Source organism: Scyliorhinus torazame, chromosome 13 (assembly GCF_047496885.1).
Source record: "Scyliorhinus torazame isolate Kashiwa2021f chromosome 13, sScyTor2.1, whole genome shotgun sequence".
NCBI lineage: Eukaryota > Metazoa > Chordata > Chondrichthyes > Carcharhiniformes > Scyliorhinidae > Scyliorhinus > Scyliorhinus torazame.
Window position 1 is genome coordinate 84,984,609 of NC_092719.1, and position 15,432 is coordinate 85,000,040.

At 43.3% G+C, this 15,432-nt stretch overlaps 1 protein-coding gene across 1 annotated transcript in view; it reads right to left on the bottom strand.

Moving 5' to 3' along the window:
* The window catches only part of lta4h (leukotriene A4 hydrolase), a 98,458-nt gene that overhangs the window by 31,506 nt on the left and 51,520 nt on the right, over window positions 1–15,432 (bottom strand). The window contains exons 11-16 of the mRNA XM_072471931.1: window positions 14,324–14,435; window positions 12,075–12,219; window positions 11,860–11,963; window positions 5,267–5,337; window positions 4,183–4,237; window positions 296–391 (exon numbers count right to left, since the gene is read on the bottom strand). Coding sequence (XP_072328032.1) covers window positions 296–391; window positions 4,183–4,237; window positions 5,267–5,337; window positions 11,860–11,963; window positions 12,075–12,219; window positions 14,324–14,435 — 583 coding nt within the window. The remainder of the gene's footprint in view (window positions 1–295; window positions 392–4,182; window positions 4,238–5,266; window positions 5,338–11,859; window positions 11,964–12,074; window positions 12,220–14,323; window positions 14,436–15,432) is intronic.

Below are 15,432 nucleotides of genomic sequence, written 5' to 3' on the forward strand. Positions count from 1 at the left end.
TACAAATTTTCTTTTGAACACGTTAATTATTAAAATGCATATCTACTCAGAAAAGAGAAATGTAAATATAAAGCATTTTTCTAAGATCAGGTTTGAATAATGTTTTTGTGTGAAGTCCATACAAAGTTTAAGGGCAGCCAATGCGATTTAAACATTACAACCAAATTGAAATCCATGCTTAACCTAAGATTATACTTAATCCTTTGCATGATGCTGAATTTAGTGAACCTTTATGATCTCCACTTCAGTGAGTCAATCGATGTAATCACATTTTGTCACACTGCACCTATCCTACCTCCAAGAGCAAAAGAGCAAGAAATTCAATTTTTTGCATTGATGTCATTTCCTTCAGATCGCCTTCATTAAAGCAGTCCAACTCGACATCTGTGGCCTGAAAGCAATGATTCTCTTCAATATACATTCATATTCAGAAAAATTAACTTTACATTTACAAGTGAACTTCAGTATTGGTATCAAATCAGTTTTAATTTACATATATAAATTAATGGTAGCAAGACAGTCATCAATGGAATATCTGAGTTCACAAATTTAACTAGGAGATAAAATCAGTGTAATGAATAAAAGAAACTGTCATATTTTAGTGTGTTTTGCAGTAATGTTATTAAAAACCTAGGTTAAAATGCTTACAGACAGTATGTGTGCTCGAGTTGTGATTGAAAGTGAGGTAATCAGTGATTTTGAAGGGAAGCGTTTTACTAATAGATATTAAAAGCCATTATACCTGTTTGCAGACAGAGATATAGCATTGTAACAGTTTGAACCTGAGCTTAAACAAATCAAGGCACATCTCGCAACAAGAGACAAAAGAATGTGGTGTGCTTTGAGTGCAGCAGGTATAGCTAATGGATGGGGCCAGTCTGTCTGGAAAGAGGGATTGCGCCCAGCACTCTAAGCTGAACAGGTTTTCAGCTTGGTACTAAAAAAAGATTTCTCTCTCCAAGGACTCTGCACCAAGATAAGTAAAACCTGGGGCGAAATTCTCCCCCAACGGCGGGATGCCCGCCGACTGGCGCCAAAGCCGGCGCAAATCAGACGGGCATCGCGCCGGCAAAAAGGTGCGGAAGTCTCCGCATCTTTGGCGGCCTAGCCCCAACATTGAGGGGCTAGGCCGACGCCGGAGGGATTTCCGCCCCGCCAGCTGGCGGAAATGGCGTTTGTTGCCCCGCCAGCTGGCGCGGAAATGCGGCGCATGCGCGGGAGCGTCAGCGGCCGCTGTCAGTTTCCCCGCGCATGCGCGGGAGCGTCAGCGGCCGCCGAAAGTTTCCCGCGCATGCGCAGTGGGGAGAGTCTCTTCCGCCTCCGCCATGGTGGAGGCCGTAGCGGAGGCGGAAGGGAAAGAGTGCCCCCACGGCACAGGCCCGCCCGCGGATCGGTGGGCCCCGATCGCGGGCCAGGCCACCGTGGGGGCACCCCCCGGGGTCAGATCGCCCCGCGCCCCCCCCCCCCAGGACCCCGGAGCCCGCCCACGCCGCCTGGTCCCGCCGGTAAATACCAGGTTTGATTTACGTCGGCGGGACAGGCAGTTTCTGGGCGGGACTTCGGCCCATCCGGGCCGGAGAATCCAGCGGGGGGTCCCGCCAACCGGCGCGGCTGGATTCCCGCCCCCGCCCAATCTCCGGGAGCGGAGACTTCGGCGGGGGCGGGGGCGGGATTCACGGCGGCCAACGGCCATTCTCCGACCCGGCGGGGGGTCGGAGAATGACGCCCCTGGTTGTTAATTTTATCCATAAGTGGTATTTGAAATATATGGTTTTGCATAATTGGAATAAGAGGCAAGTTTCAGGAAGCAAGTTAAGATGTTGTAAGATGCTGTAAAGCTATTTCTTGTTGCTAATGTGCTTAATCATGGTTCGAATTAGTGTGTTTTAATATAAAAGCTGCTAACTGGTCAGTGTTATCACTTCAGTGGTGCAGTAACATTCCTCAGTTTTACCAAATGGAAATAGTTGGGTTCTAGTCCAAGATCTTAATCAAAAGGGTTCTGGTCCAAACTCATAACACCGTAACACACGTAACCAGATTCAGGACACTATAAATCACTTTAAAACTCGGCCAAATAGCTGTTGGACTCAGTTCAGTCGCACAAATTTTTTTTATATAAAATATTTTTTATTCTCCTCCTTTTTCACATTTTCTCCCACGTTTACGCCCACCAACAACAAACAATAATCAGTAACAAATATGTCAACCCCCATATCAATAACAACGATCCCATCCTCCTACCAAACCCCAAACATTAGGCCGCATGTTCACAGAAACAAATGACAAAAAGGAATCAGGAATCACCCATAGTCACCATCAACACACACCGCCCCCCGTCCTCCCACCCACCCCACCCAACTAATGTTCAATGTTATCTAGTTCTTGAAAGTGCATGATGAAAAATGCCCATGAATTGTAGAACCCCTCCATTCTTCCCCTCAGTTCAAACTTAACCTTCTCAAAAGTCAAGAATTCCAACTGGTCCCCCCGCCACGCCAGGGCACAGGGTAGAGAGGCTGCCCTCCAACCCATCAGGATCCGCCTTCGGGTGATCAACGAGGCGAAGGCTACATCTGCCTCCACACCCGTTTCCAATCCAGGCTGGTCCGACACCCCGAATATGGCCACCCGGGGGCCTGGGTCCAGTTTCATGTGCATCACTTTAGAAATTAGCCTAAAAGTCTCCTTCCAGTAACCCTCTAGCTTTGGACAGGACCAAAACATATGAACATGATTAGCGGGGGCCCCCCCCCCGCAACGTTCACACACATCTTCTACTCCTTCAAAGAATCGGCTCATCCTCACCCACATGAGGTGTGCTCTGTATACCAACTTCAGCTGTATCAGCCCAACCTCACGCACGAGGTGGAGGCATTCACTCTTCGGAGCACCTCTCACCAGAACCACTCCCAACTCTTCCTCCCACTTTGCTTTGATCCCTTCCAGTGGTGCCTTCTCCTCGTCCAAAATAGCTCCATAAACCGCTACCCCCTTCTCCAGTCCCCCTGTCGTCAGCACCTCCTCCAGCAATGTGGAGGCCGGCTCCACCGTGAAGCTCTGTATCTCCTTTCTGGCAAAATCTCGATCCTGCAGGTATCTAAACATTTCCCCCTGCTCCAGCCCACCTCCATGGCTCAAATCTGTGGTTCCCCCGAATCGGCATTTCTCTTAACCCTGCCCCCAACCCGAAGTGTTGGCAGAACTGCCTCCAAATTCCCAATGAAGCTATTATTACCGGACTCCCCGAGTACCTCCCCGGGGCTATCGGGAGCGGCGCTGTTGCTAGTGCTTTCAATCCCGACCCCCTGCACAAACTCTCCTCCACCCTGACCCACTGGGAATCAACCCCTCTGACCCAGTTCCGCACCTTCTCCACATTCGCCGCCCAGTAGTAATACATCAGGTTCAGTCGCAGAAATTAAAGCAACAAACTTAAAACAGTCTCTACTTTAATTAAAAAATAAAATTCATGGAAAATTCCAATGTTTCTGGATGGATTCCACCTTTGCTGCATTATGCTACTTATACAGGATTAGATATTTTCACTTCTGACTATATCTATTAAATGGATCAGTATACAATGTGCTACTCAGGAAACAGACTGAAGGTTTCAGATATTATCAAACACCCAAACCAATATTTGCCTGCATTCAAGGCAGATAAGGTACTGCATTGCAAAAGAAAAATGATGTACAAATCAAAGGCAGATTTGGTCAGACACCAATAATTTGGTCAACGGTCAGACACCATAACTATGGTGGTAGTTTAGAGTGACCAATTACAGGAAATATATTATTTTCAAATAACTTCTTCAGTGGGCAGCAGGCAGTGAATGAAATAGATTAAGTTTTCAATTTGTTTCATTTTTGAGATTACTTTTTAGTTTTTAAATGATCTAATTTCCAGGAAGAAATCTAATTTCCAGGAAGATATGCACACATTCTACAATGGTGCAATGTACCATCAGAAATACACAGACAAGTGGGTCTCTGCAATAGGTTTAGCAACAGGGTTCGCAGAACCACTTCAATGCCAGACGGACACGTACAGTTCCAAACATTTTAGATGTTTATCCATTATCAGAATCAGATGTCTCAAAATGTCAATAACTGGAGGCTGACTGAGTACATGTCCAGAATTTGTAGCTTTTCTTTACTTAAACAGAACAATTTTACTCACTATGGTCCATCGTTTACAAAGAGTTATGCAAGCATCATTCATAGAAGTGTCGTAACTGCAAAACAAATGCCATGATACTCATTAGCTTCAGCCCAAGAATTAACCTTGGATCAAAAGTCAAAGCAAATCGATTCAACAACAAGCTGTGGGATGATGACAGCACTTTTCAGAAAGTAATCATCTGCAGTTCAACTTGGGGCACTTTACTTTAATAGAGGTTTGAAATGCATTGTTTGTGCCAAATGAAATCTCTATTGCACAATTCTGCACCTATGGTTATAGGTTCCATCAGTACAAAGGTCAATCGAAGAAAGCACACCCCCTCTCGTCATCCAATAGTGGAAGCAGGATCTTTAAATATTTTTTAAGGCAGACCTCGATAGATTATTGATTAACGAGGGGGTGAAAGGTTATCGGGGGTAGGCAGGAATGTGGGGTTGAGGTTGCAATCAGATCATCCATGAGCTTTTTGAATAATGGAGCAGACTCGGGAGGGGGGGGGGGCCTAAGCAGCTTAGCCCTAATTTGTATGTTCGTAAACAATTCTAATTTCCAGGTGTTAGGGGCCCCCTTCTAGGGGCTTTACACAGTAACTTCTATGCCGTGTTAATGTAAGCCTACTTGTGACAATAAAGATTATTATTCTGTACTATAGAGATGCGATGATAGGTTCCCCTCTCCAAACATTACAGGAAAAACTACTTGTACATTTCAGTGAGAAATCTTGATGGATTAAATGGCCTCCTGCACTGTGGGGATTCTATGATCTTCCAAACTTAATTACAAAATTTGAGGTGACATTCTGCCAATTACACATGCATACGCAATGCACGTTTTCAAAATGTGAGATGGAGATTAAAGCCACATGAAATTATTTTTTAAATTTGCTGCTCCAGAGCAGAACAGCAGGCCACTTCTAATCGAGGTGGCAAAAAGTATCACACATTTAAAAATTACATACATCCTGTTCTTCAAGTGAAACAGATGAACTAACATACCAGTTGAATAAATTATGTAAATAAAGTGTTAACCTATATGTTGTTTAATTTCAGAAACCTTACTGAAATAGGGAGAGGAGACTCACTGTGGTGTGAATGGTGGCATTCCAGGAGAATGGAACCAGGCATCCCAGTCAACCTTATTCAAAATCTCAGTCTAGTGAAAAGTAAAAACATTAATGCAGTACTGTATATTGATCAATGTCTACCTTCTAATGCAAAAAACACTCATGTAATGTAATGAAAATAGAATAAATTTAAGGCGACAGTTTCAAGTTGAGCTCTCTCAATATTTATAGGCACAGATTACAATTTGGAGTCTGCCTTAAGTACCTTTGTGTGCACAAGTATCAGTTACTCCTCGTATTCTGAAACTGACTCACTACCTACATATTACCAAACCTGCTCAATATCTATTTGTTACTAAACCTAAAGGACATCACAAACCATTTGTTTTAATATTCAAATTGGATGCTATTGTTCCCCAATATTTACTAGGATGGGGTTTTCAAGCTTCCCTGAACATCATGCAGTTTCAGCCCCATGGCAACAGGCCTGAATGATTGTCAGGGAACAATGGAAAAGGCTGCAGCCGAGGATAAGGCAAGTTATGTGGTGACGGTGGAATGGAGGTGTGGGGTGTCAACTGTTGATCAGACTTCAGGAAAGAAATCTGGGTTGGGTGATTTGGAGATGGTGGATGAAGAATCCAAGAGATCAGAAGAAGTCAGTTTGTTGTTGGAGCAGACAGGAAATTGGAGTTGGGGGATGTTTACAGGTTATTTTGTTTGGCTTGGTAGAAACACTAATTCTCCCTGGTCCACAAGCTGTGCGGTAAAGGCACATTCCTGATGGATCCAGTCCATCTCAATTCCTTTTTACTTGTTGGATATTCCCAAAGCCGAAATCCAGCCAACACATGTTAAAGATAGAGCACCCGGCCAGCTTAAAAACATTGTTGATAGTGAAGTGGATAGTCTAAGGCAACAGACTTTGATTTGATTTGATTTATTATTGTCACATGTATTAGTATACAGTGAAAAGTATTGTTTCTTGCATGCTGTACAAACAATGCATACCATACCGTACATAGGGAAGGAAGGAGAGACTGAATGAGAGTAAAAGATAGAATTAGAGGGTATGCTGGGCACAGCTTGCAAGAAGTCGCCTCACTCTGACGCCATCTTTCTTTCTGAGACTGATATTGATCAGCTGCAAAGTTGAGCAGAGCAATGGCAGATGGAATTTAATCCTGATAAGTGCAATGTGATGCATTTTGGAAGGTGGAACAAGGGTTGGATATACACAATGAATGGTAGGTCCCATTGGGGATAATGAATAGGAGCATTGAGGAACAAAGGGACCTTGGTGGACAAGTCCATGATCCCTGAAGGTAGCAGCACAGGTAGATAGGGTGGTGAAGGCGGCATACGAATGAGCCGTAATTCATTAACATTCATTAGCCGTAATGCGGAGATGCTGGTGTTGGACTGGGGTGGGCACAGTAAGAAGTCTTGCAACACCAGGTTAAAGTCCAATAGGTTTGTTTCAAATCACTGGCTTTCGGAGCACTACTCCTTCCTCAGGTGAATGCATCTTTCGACTTCATACTTTAGTGAATTGGGGCCGGAACAAACATTCAGCCATTTTTATTTTCAAAAGAGCAAGAGAACATACATAGCAACAGTTATGGTCAGTCTTGCTCAATTTAGTCAGTATAAGGCTTATTCACTTAGTAATGCAATACACTGGACAATCTACTCTTGCCCAATAGGTTCTTTGTGCAACAACCTTCTACATTCTAACCTCAAGTCTAACAAAAGGTACACTCCAGCAGCTTTCTCTTAACCCAATTATCATGTTTCTGACTCTTATTTCCATGCCCAGAATCAGAGGGAAGAACTCATCTCTGACATGGCGTAGCAGGTACACAGGACCTGGAATCTTAAAAAATAATGAAAGACGTCTATTGATTACCTGGATTTTGTTCTTTGGGTAAACGTAAACGCCAAGACCACGAACGTTTTAGCTACCTTTTGTCTTGCAAATTTAACATGAAGCCGGGAGCAGTATAGAATACTTGGGATACTCCTTCTTGGACACACTCATCACCTCGCTTTACCGCAAGCCCACGGATAACCTCATGATGCTCCACTTCTCCAGCTTCCATCCTAAACACGTTAAAGAAGCCATCCCCTATGGACAAGCCCTCCGTATACACAGGGTCTGCCCAGACGAGGAGGAACGTAACAGACATCTACAGACGCTGAAATACGCCCTCGTAAGAATGGGATATGGCGCTCGACTCATCGACATGCCACAGCAAAAAACCGCATCGACCTCCTCAGAAGACAAACACAGGACCCAACCGACAAGAGTACCCTTCGTCGTCCAGTACTTCCCCGGAGCAGAGAAACTACGACATCTTCTTTGCAGCCTTCAACATGTCATCGATAAAGACGAACATCATGCCAAGGCCATCCACACACCCCTACTACTTGCCTTCAAACAACTACACCACCTCAAACAAACCATTGTTTGCAGCAAACTACCCAGCCTTCAGGAGAACAGCAATGACAACACCACACAACCCTGCCATGGCAACCTCTGCAAGACGTGCCAGATCATCGACATGGGTATCACCATTACACTCAAGAACACCACCCACCAGGTACACGGTACATACTCGTGCAACTCGGCCAACGTCATCTACCTCATACGCTGCAGGAAAGGATATCCCGAGGCATGGTACATTAGCGCGACCATGCAGGCGTTGCGACAACGGATGAATGGACATCACACGACAATCGCCAGGCAGGAACGTTCTCTTCCAGTCGGGGAACACTTCAGCAGTCTTTCAGCCTCGGATCTTCGGGTAAGCGTTTTCCAAGGCAGCCTTCAGGACGTGCAATAACGCAGATCGCTGAGCAGAAATTGATAGCCAGGTTCCGCACACGAGTACGGCCTCAACCGGGACCTTGGATTCATGTCTCATTACATTCATCCCCCAACATCTGGCCTGGGCTTGCGAAATCCTACCAACTCTTCTGGCTTGAGACAATTCACATCTGGTGTTGTAAGACTTCTTACAAAATACTACAGTGCAGGCGAGGACCATCAGCCCATCAAGTCTGCACCGACGCATTAAAGGTCCTGAACTGTCCACCTAATCCCACTTGCCAGCACTTGGCCCTAAGCCTTGAAGGTAATGGTATGCCAAGTTCTCATCCAGGCACTTTTTAAAGGATGTGGCATGCCCAGTCTCTATCACCCTCCCAGGCAGTGCATTCCAGACCGTCACCACCCGCTGTGTAATCCCCCCTAAACTTCCTACCCCTCACTTTGAACTTCTGTCCCCTCTCAACTAACCCATCAACTCAGGGGAACAGCTGCTCCCTATCCACACTGTCCATGCCCCTCATAATCTTGCACACCTCAATCAGGTCACCCCTCAGTCTTCTCTGCTCCAAAGAAAACAACCCAAGCCTATCCAACCTTTCTTTATAACTTAAATATTCCATCCCAGGCAACATTCTGGTGAATCTTCTCTGCACCCTCTCCAGTATAATTACATCCTCCCTATAATATGGCGACCAGAATTGCACACACTACTCCAGCTGTGGCCTCACCAAAGTTCTATAGAGATCCGTCATGACCTCCCTGCTTTTGGAATCTATGCCCGACTGATAAAAGTGAGAGTCCCAAATGCCTTTTTCACCACCCTGTTAATCTGCCCTTCTGCCTTCAGAGATCTCTGGATAAACACGCCAAGGGCCGTTTGTTCTTCGGAGCTTCCTTGTCAGACCTTTCATAGTATACTTCCTTGTCAAATTATCCCTTCCAAAGTGTATCACCTCACACTTTTCAGGGTTAAATTCCATCTGCCACTTATCCGCCCATTTGCCCATCCCGTCTATATCTTCCTATAACTCAAGACACTCAACCTTGCTGTTAACCACCCGGCCAATCTTTGTGTCATCCACAAACTTACCTACCTCCCACAAAGTAATCTATGTCATTTATATTAATGACAAACAATAGGGGGCCCAGCACGGATCCCTGTGGTACTCCACTGGTCACTGGCTTCCAGACATTAAAGCAGCCATAAGACATGGGAGCGGAAGGCAGGCCATTCGGCCCATCGAGTCCACTCCACCATTCAATCATGGCTGATTTCAACTCCATTTACCCGCTCTCTCTCCATAGCCCTTAATTCCTCGAGTAATCATGAATTTATCAACTTCTGTCTTAAAGACACTCAACGTCCTGGCCTCCACGGCCCTCTGTGGCAATGAATTCCACAGACCCACCACTCTCTGGCTGAAGACATTTCTCATCTGTGTTCTAAAGTGACTCTCTTTTATTCTAAGGCTGTGCCCCCGGGTCCTAGTCTCCCCTGCTAATGGAAACAACTTCCCTACGTCCACCCTATCTAAGCCATTCATTATCTTGTAAGTTTCTATTAGATCTCCCTTCAACCTCCTAAACTCCAATGAATATAATCCCAGGATCCTCAGACGTTCATCGTATGTTAGGCCTACCATTCCTGGAATCACCCGTGTGAATCTTCGCTGGACCCGCTCCAGTGCCAGTATGTCCTTCCTGAGGTGTGGGGCCCAAAATTGCTCACAGTATTCTAAATGGGGCCTAACTAGTGCTTTATAAAGTTTCAGAAGTACATCCCTGCTTTTATATTCCAAGCCTCTTGAGATAAATGACAACATTGCATTTGCTTTCTTAATTACGGCCTCAGCCTGCAAGTTTACCTTTAGAGAATCCTGGACTCGGGCTCCCAAGTCTCTTTGCACTTCAGCATTATGAATTTTGTCTCCGTTTAGAAAATAGTCCATGCCTCTATTCTTTTTTCCAAAGTGCAAGACCTCGCACTTGCCCACGTTGAATTTCATCAGCCATTTCTTGGACCACTCTCCTAAACTGTCTAAATCTTTCTGCAGCCTCCCCACCTCCTCCATATTACCTGCCCCTCCACCTATCTTTGTATCATCGGCAAACTTAGCCAGAATGCCCGCAGTCCCGTCATCTAGATCGTTAATATATAAAGAGAACAGCTGTGGCCCCAACACTGAACCCTGCGGGACACCACTCGTTACCGGTTGCCATTCCGAAAAAGAACCTTTTATCCCAACTCTCTGCCTTCTGCCTGACAGCCAATCGTCAATCCATGTTAGTACCTTGCCTCGAATACCATGGGCCCTTATTTTACTCAGCAGTCTCCCGTGAAGCACCTTATCAAAGGCCTTTTGGAAGTCAAGATAGATAACATCCATTGGCTCGCCTTGGTCTAACCTATTTATTATCTCTTCAAAGAACTCTAACAGGTTTGTCAGGCACGACCTCCCCTTACTAAATCCATGCCGTCTATCATCACCCTCTGTCTCCCACTGCTTAGCCAATTATGAATCCATCAAATCACCCTGTATCCCATGTGCATTTGCCTTCTTAATAAGTCTCCCATGTGGGATCTTGTCAAAGGCTTTGCTGAAATCCATGTAAACTACATCAACTGTCTACCCTTATCTACACACTTGGGTTACACGCTCCAAAAATTCAATCACATTTGTTAGGCACGACCTTCCCCTGACAAAGTCAATGTACACCTTAAAAATGTAACATTTTGGTGATGGAATGCAACTTTCCCATTAAGGACTGCTAGTTAGGTCACATGCAGACCTGGTTTTATTTGCCATCTTTTTTTTGCCTCTGTCAATGTAGCAGATGGTGCCCTTCCAACTCCATGTCCTGCCATGTTGGAGGCTTTGTTGCACCAATGGTTTTCTAGGACCCAATCTCAAAGAACGTTAATAGCAGATTTATTAGCGTCTAGAATTCTTAAGAAAATAGGTTTTGGCGAGCGTAGAAGGCTCACCAAGTTAGGTGGTATATGTGAGAATGGGCTATACGGTGGCAAAGTGGTTAGCACTGTTGCATCACAGCACCAGGGACCCAGATTCTATTCCGGCCTTGGGTGACTGTGTGGAGTTTGCACTTTCTCTCCGTGTCTGTATGGGTAGCCTCTGGGTGCTCCCGTTTCTGCCAGTCCAAAGATATGCAGGTTAGGTGGATTGGTCATGATAAAATTGCCCCTTAGTGTCCAGGGATGTTCAGGCTAAATAGGGTTGCAGTGATATGGCAGGGAGTGGGCCTAAACATGCTGCTCTTTCGGAGGATCAGTGCATACTCGATGGGCCGAATGGCGTCCTTCCGCACTGTAGGGATTCTATGATTCTATAGCGATGCTGCATTTAACTTGGTCAGGGAATAATAACATAACAAGTGTTATAGAAACTAAATTAAACTTGGGCAACTTCTTGCAGTGTTATTATGTGGCTGCTAGGCATGGTGGCTCACCCATTTCATGTTGCGAGGCTACTCTCTTCAGCCTGCGAGTGGAAAGTGGGGAGATGTGGATTCCAAATGCTCCCTCTGAGGCACCATTATTACAGAGTTCATTTAAACAAAATGTTATACCTGTATGTATGTACAAAGCTAACAGTGAAAAGTGCAAAACAAAAATGCTTGCATCTACTAGCTGATAACTTTCAAATTTCTATTTTTTGGGGGATTACTGACATTTAAAGAAATGCAGAGAAATTCCTAACTAAAGTGACAATAAAAAATAAAAAAACTTAATTCCACATATTCATCTAAAGGAACTAACCTTATCACTAAAATATGAATGCAGGCAATTCTTCCAGTCTTCTGTGGTTACACTGCTGTAGGCAAATATTTGAATATATGCCTTGACAAATCCGATGAAGATATCTAGCAACAAGTGAAAAAAATAGATTTCTTCAATTTGACAAATCTAAAGGAATTCAAATCACAATGTCCATTTACAAAGCTGCATTTAAATTTCCAACATGCAGAATTCACCTGGTCCTCCAAGTAGCTCCTCCAGATGGTAAAGTAAAGCAAATCCCTTTTCATATGGAACTGATGAGAATGCATCATCAGGGTCAGTGTCACAGAGTCTGGGGACCAGACTGGTCAAAGGATTAGTCGCACCAAATGTCTCAATCTAACAGAAAGCATGAATTTCAATTACCTATCAATTTCTGAAAAGGTACCACCTACTAACGAAATTATATGAACCTATTTATAATTCAAACTTTATGCTTCATCCTGGTCCACGGAAATCAAATTAAAATTAGTACAAAAGCAACAGTGTGTGGTTGCTGGAGATCTGAAATAAAACCAGGACAATACAAAGAGTCAAATCAGGCAGCATCTGTGGAGAAACAAAATTAGAATTAGTTCCTTTATTTAAAAATCAACTTTTGAGGTCAGGTGTTAATATAAAGGTTATATATACACACAAATTCCTCTGCAGGCATATTAATTACGCAGGCTTGAGCGAAATGCACAGTGATTTTGCTGTTGGAAAATCGAGATGAAAATATTTGACGTAGAACTCAATGCTAATGCATAATATCACCACATTCCATCCAAACAGCACTCAAAACAATAGTTCCCATCCATCACTCCCGTTAGGTACACTAAACACGTTCCCAATGAAACAATTGATACAGTCCAGGCTTCCGCTGACAATTGTGCCGTGTGCTAATAGCAAAAGGATGGCTTTTACCAGCAAAGCCATGAACTAAAATGATGTCCTTCCATGTTCTGTGAATGGGATAGTTTGCTCAGAACCTCTAATTGCAGCATTGCTGGAGACCACATGGAGACCATTAAACTCTCCTGTTATTTTTGAATGTCCTGGATATAGAAATTACAAAACTAAAATTAGGTTATGTATTTATGCTTGGTGCCAATCATAAATACATGGGTTTAATGAATAGAAGCTGTGAAACAAGAAAAAGGATATTTTACTTGAAAACAAAAGATGAAAGGTGTCTTTATTGGATTCCTGAGGACCTATTAATTTTGTGGCAATGTACAAATTCATTAGCATGAGGAACAAAGTCTTCATATCCTGGCTAATATCCAAATCATACAGTTGGCCTTAATTGGTATTTTAGGAAGGTAGCTTTATAACTTGCTTTTCAGGGAAGTACAAGGAGTCTTTCATTTTCAAAGCAAGAAAAATTACCAGTAGATGCAGTTTGGAAGATAATTAAAAGGATTTTAAAATAGCGAGTACAAGTTACAGTGTCTCAACACATGGGAGTTACTGCACATCTTAGGCCACTGGGACCCACTTAATTAGAAGATCAGCGACTTGCTTTTTAAAAGAAAAATGCGGAAGCAAATCTGTCCGTTTGATGTGTTCAGTTATAATTGTACATATAATTACAAACAGCAATAGAAAGTGGAAATTATTAAATAATGCTGTCAACTCAAGGAAAGGAATAGATTCTTCACTGTTTAAAATTAATAAATCCAAGAATTCCACACAAACCTTGTGATAAAAAGTTCACAAAGGCAACAGCACCATCCACTGGAATAAAGATGCTGCATGAATAAAGACAGACAGGTTTGCAAAGCTATCACTCACATTTTGAAAGCCTTCTTTGATAATTAATATGTATTCATTAGTCTTTTGCGTATCTCCCACCATTGTCATAGAATGTCTAGGCCTGAAGCTCTGGAATTTCCTCCCTAACCCATCTCTCCCCCTTTTAAGATATTCCTTCAAACACAACTTTCCAGCAAAGCTTTTGGCCACCTGTCCCAGGGTCTTTCTTTGGCTTGGTGTCAATTTTATTTGACTATACTCCTGTGGAGCACAGTGTCATTTTACTGCATTATATGCACTACATAAATGCAAATTGTTGTGGTCACGTCATGGGGAATGCTCGATTCCACCCTTATCAGCTGCTCAATGTCAGGCCAATTCCTTGTCCAGTCTCCCTGCAACTTGGCCTGAGCCTCAGCCATGGCTCTCACTGCCATTCACAAAACAGTAAATTTAGTGCTGTAATCACAAAGCATTGTACAAAATGGTAGTCACAGACTGGCAGAAAGAGGGAGCTAACTGAGGTCAGCCTTCATCTCACACATCAACTTATTCCAATACCTGCAAAGGGGTGTAACATTGCACGGAGCATCTAAATGGTCAAATTATTTATTTTTAAAGTAAAAGATACTAATTTGAAACTGCATTAACTGTAATGTGCACAGCATCCTGTAATTATTAAAAGGATCATAATTAATTAACTCACCGCTTCGAGAAGATCCTTCCAGCCTCCTATAGCTGCAAATTGCCTGTACTTCTCATCAAACATGGAACGGCCTATCATACGCTCCAAATACACTGTGTGGCCCTCATTTAACCTAGTGTTATCAAAAAAAACATCAATATTCATTCCCAGTGTTATCAACAGCTCCCCAAACTGTCCATTTTTAAGGTAGTGCATGGGATCAACAGATTATTTTATGAATGGAAGAGATACTCTACATGCCATGCCTGACTGGATGAGCAGCCAGGCATACATTCTCAGCACAAGGGAGCGCACAACTGGAGCAATGAGTTTTCTGTAGCACTGAAAAATTATTGAATTAGAAACCAACTTAAAACTGGCACAATGGAGTTCCGTATAAAAACAAACAACATAATTATGCCCAAACAATAGTTACAGATGATCTTCCCCTTCATAGAAACCACCTTCTCAAAAGTCAAGTCACCTCTGAGGTAAACAAAAAATGGGTACAGTTCACCAAGTATGCTGATGGGTCAGTCAAAGAGCATTAGCTGTCAGGCAATTCCAAATAAAAGGTGGCCATCCAGCCCACTGATCCAGAAAAACCTTACTTACTATCATTGCAGCATGCGAATGTGTCTTCAATTGTTTGGATTTGGCAAGAACTTACTACCATTTTGAGTGCGTCATGGGACAATGATCAGATATCATGGGAGGAGTAGGCCATTTAGCTCCCATTCAGTGAGATCATGACTGATCTGTGACCTGAACATCATGTAGCTTATACCCCTTAACATCTTTGGTTAACAAAACTTTTCAATCTCAGATTTAAAATGAACTGACCAAGCATCAATTGCTGTTTGTAGAATAAAGTTCAAAACTTCCACCACACTCTTGTGTAATATAGTTCCTTATTTCACTCCTAAAATATCTGGCTGCAATTTTTACTTTGGCTCTCTTAGATTCCCCAACCAGGAAGGCTCTAAATGTTCCCGGAATATCCTGAAAACCTAATTCAATTTTACCTCTTAACATTCAAATTCCATTTTTTAGTCTACTTTATTTAAACAACACTTAAGTGTAGGAAAAAGCCTGCTTGATTGGCACCCCAATACCTTAAACATTCATCA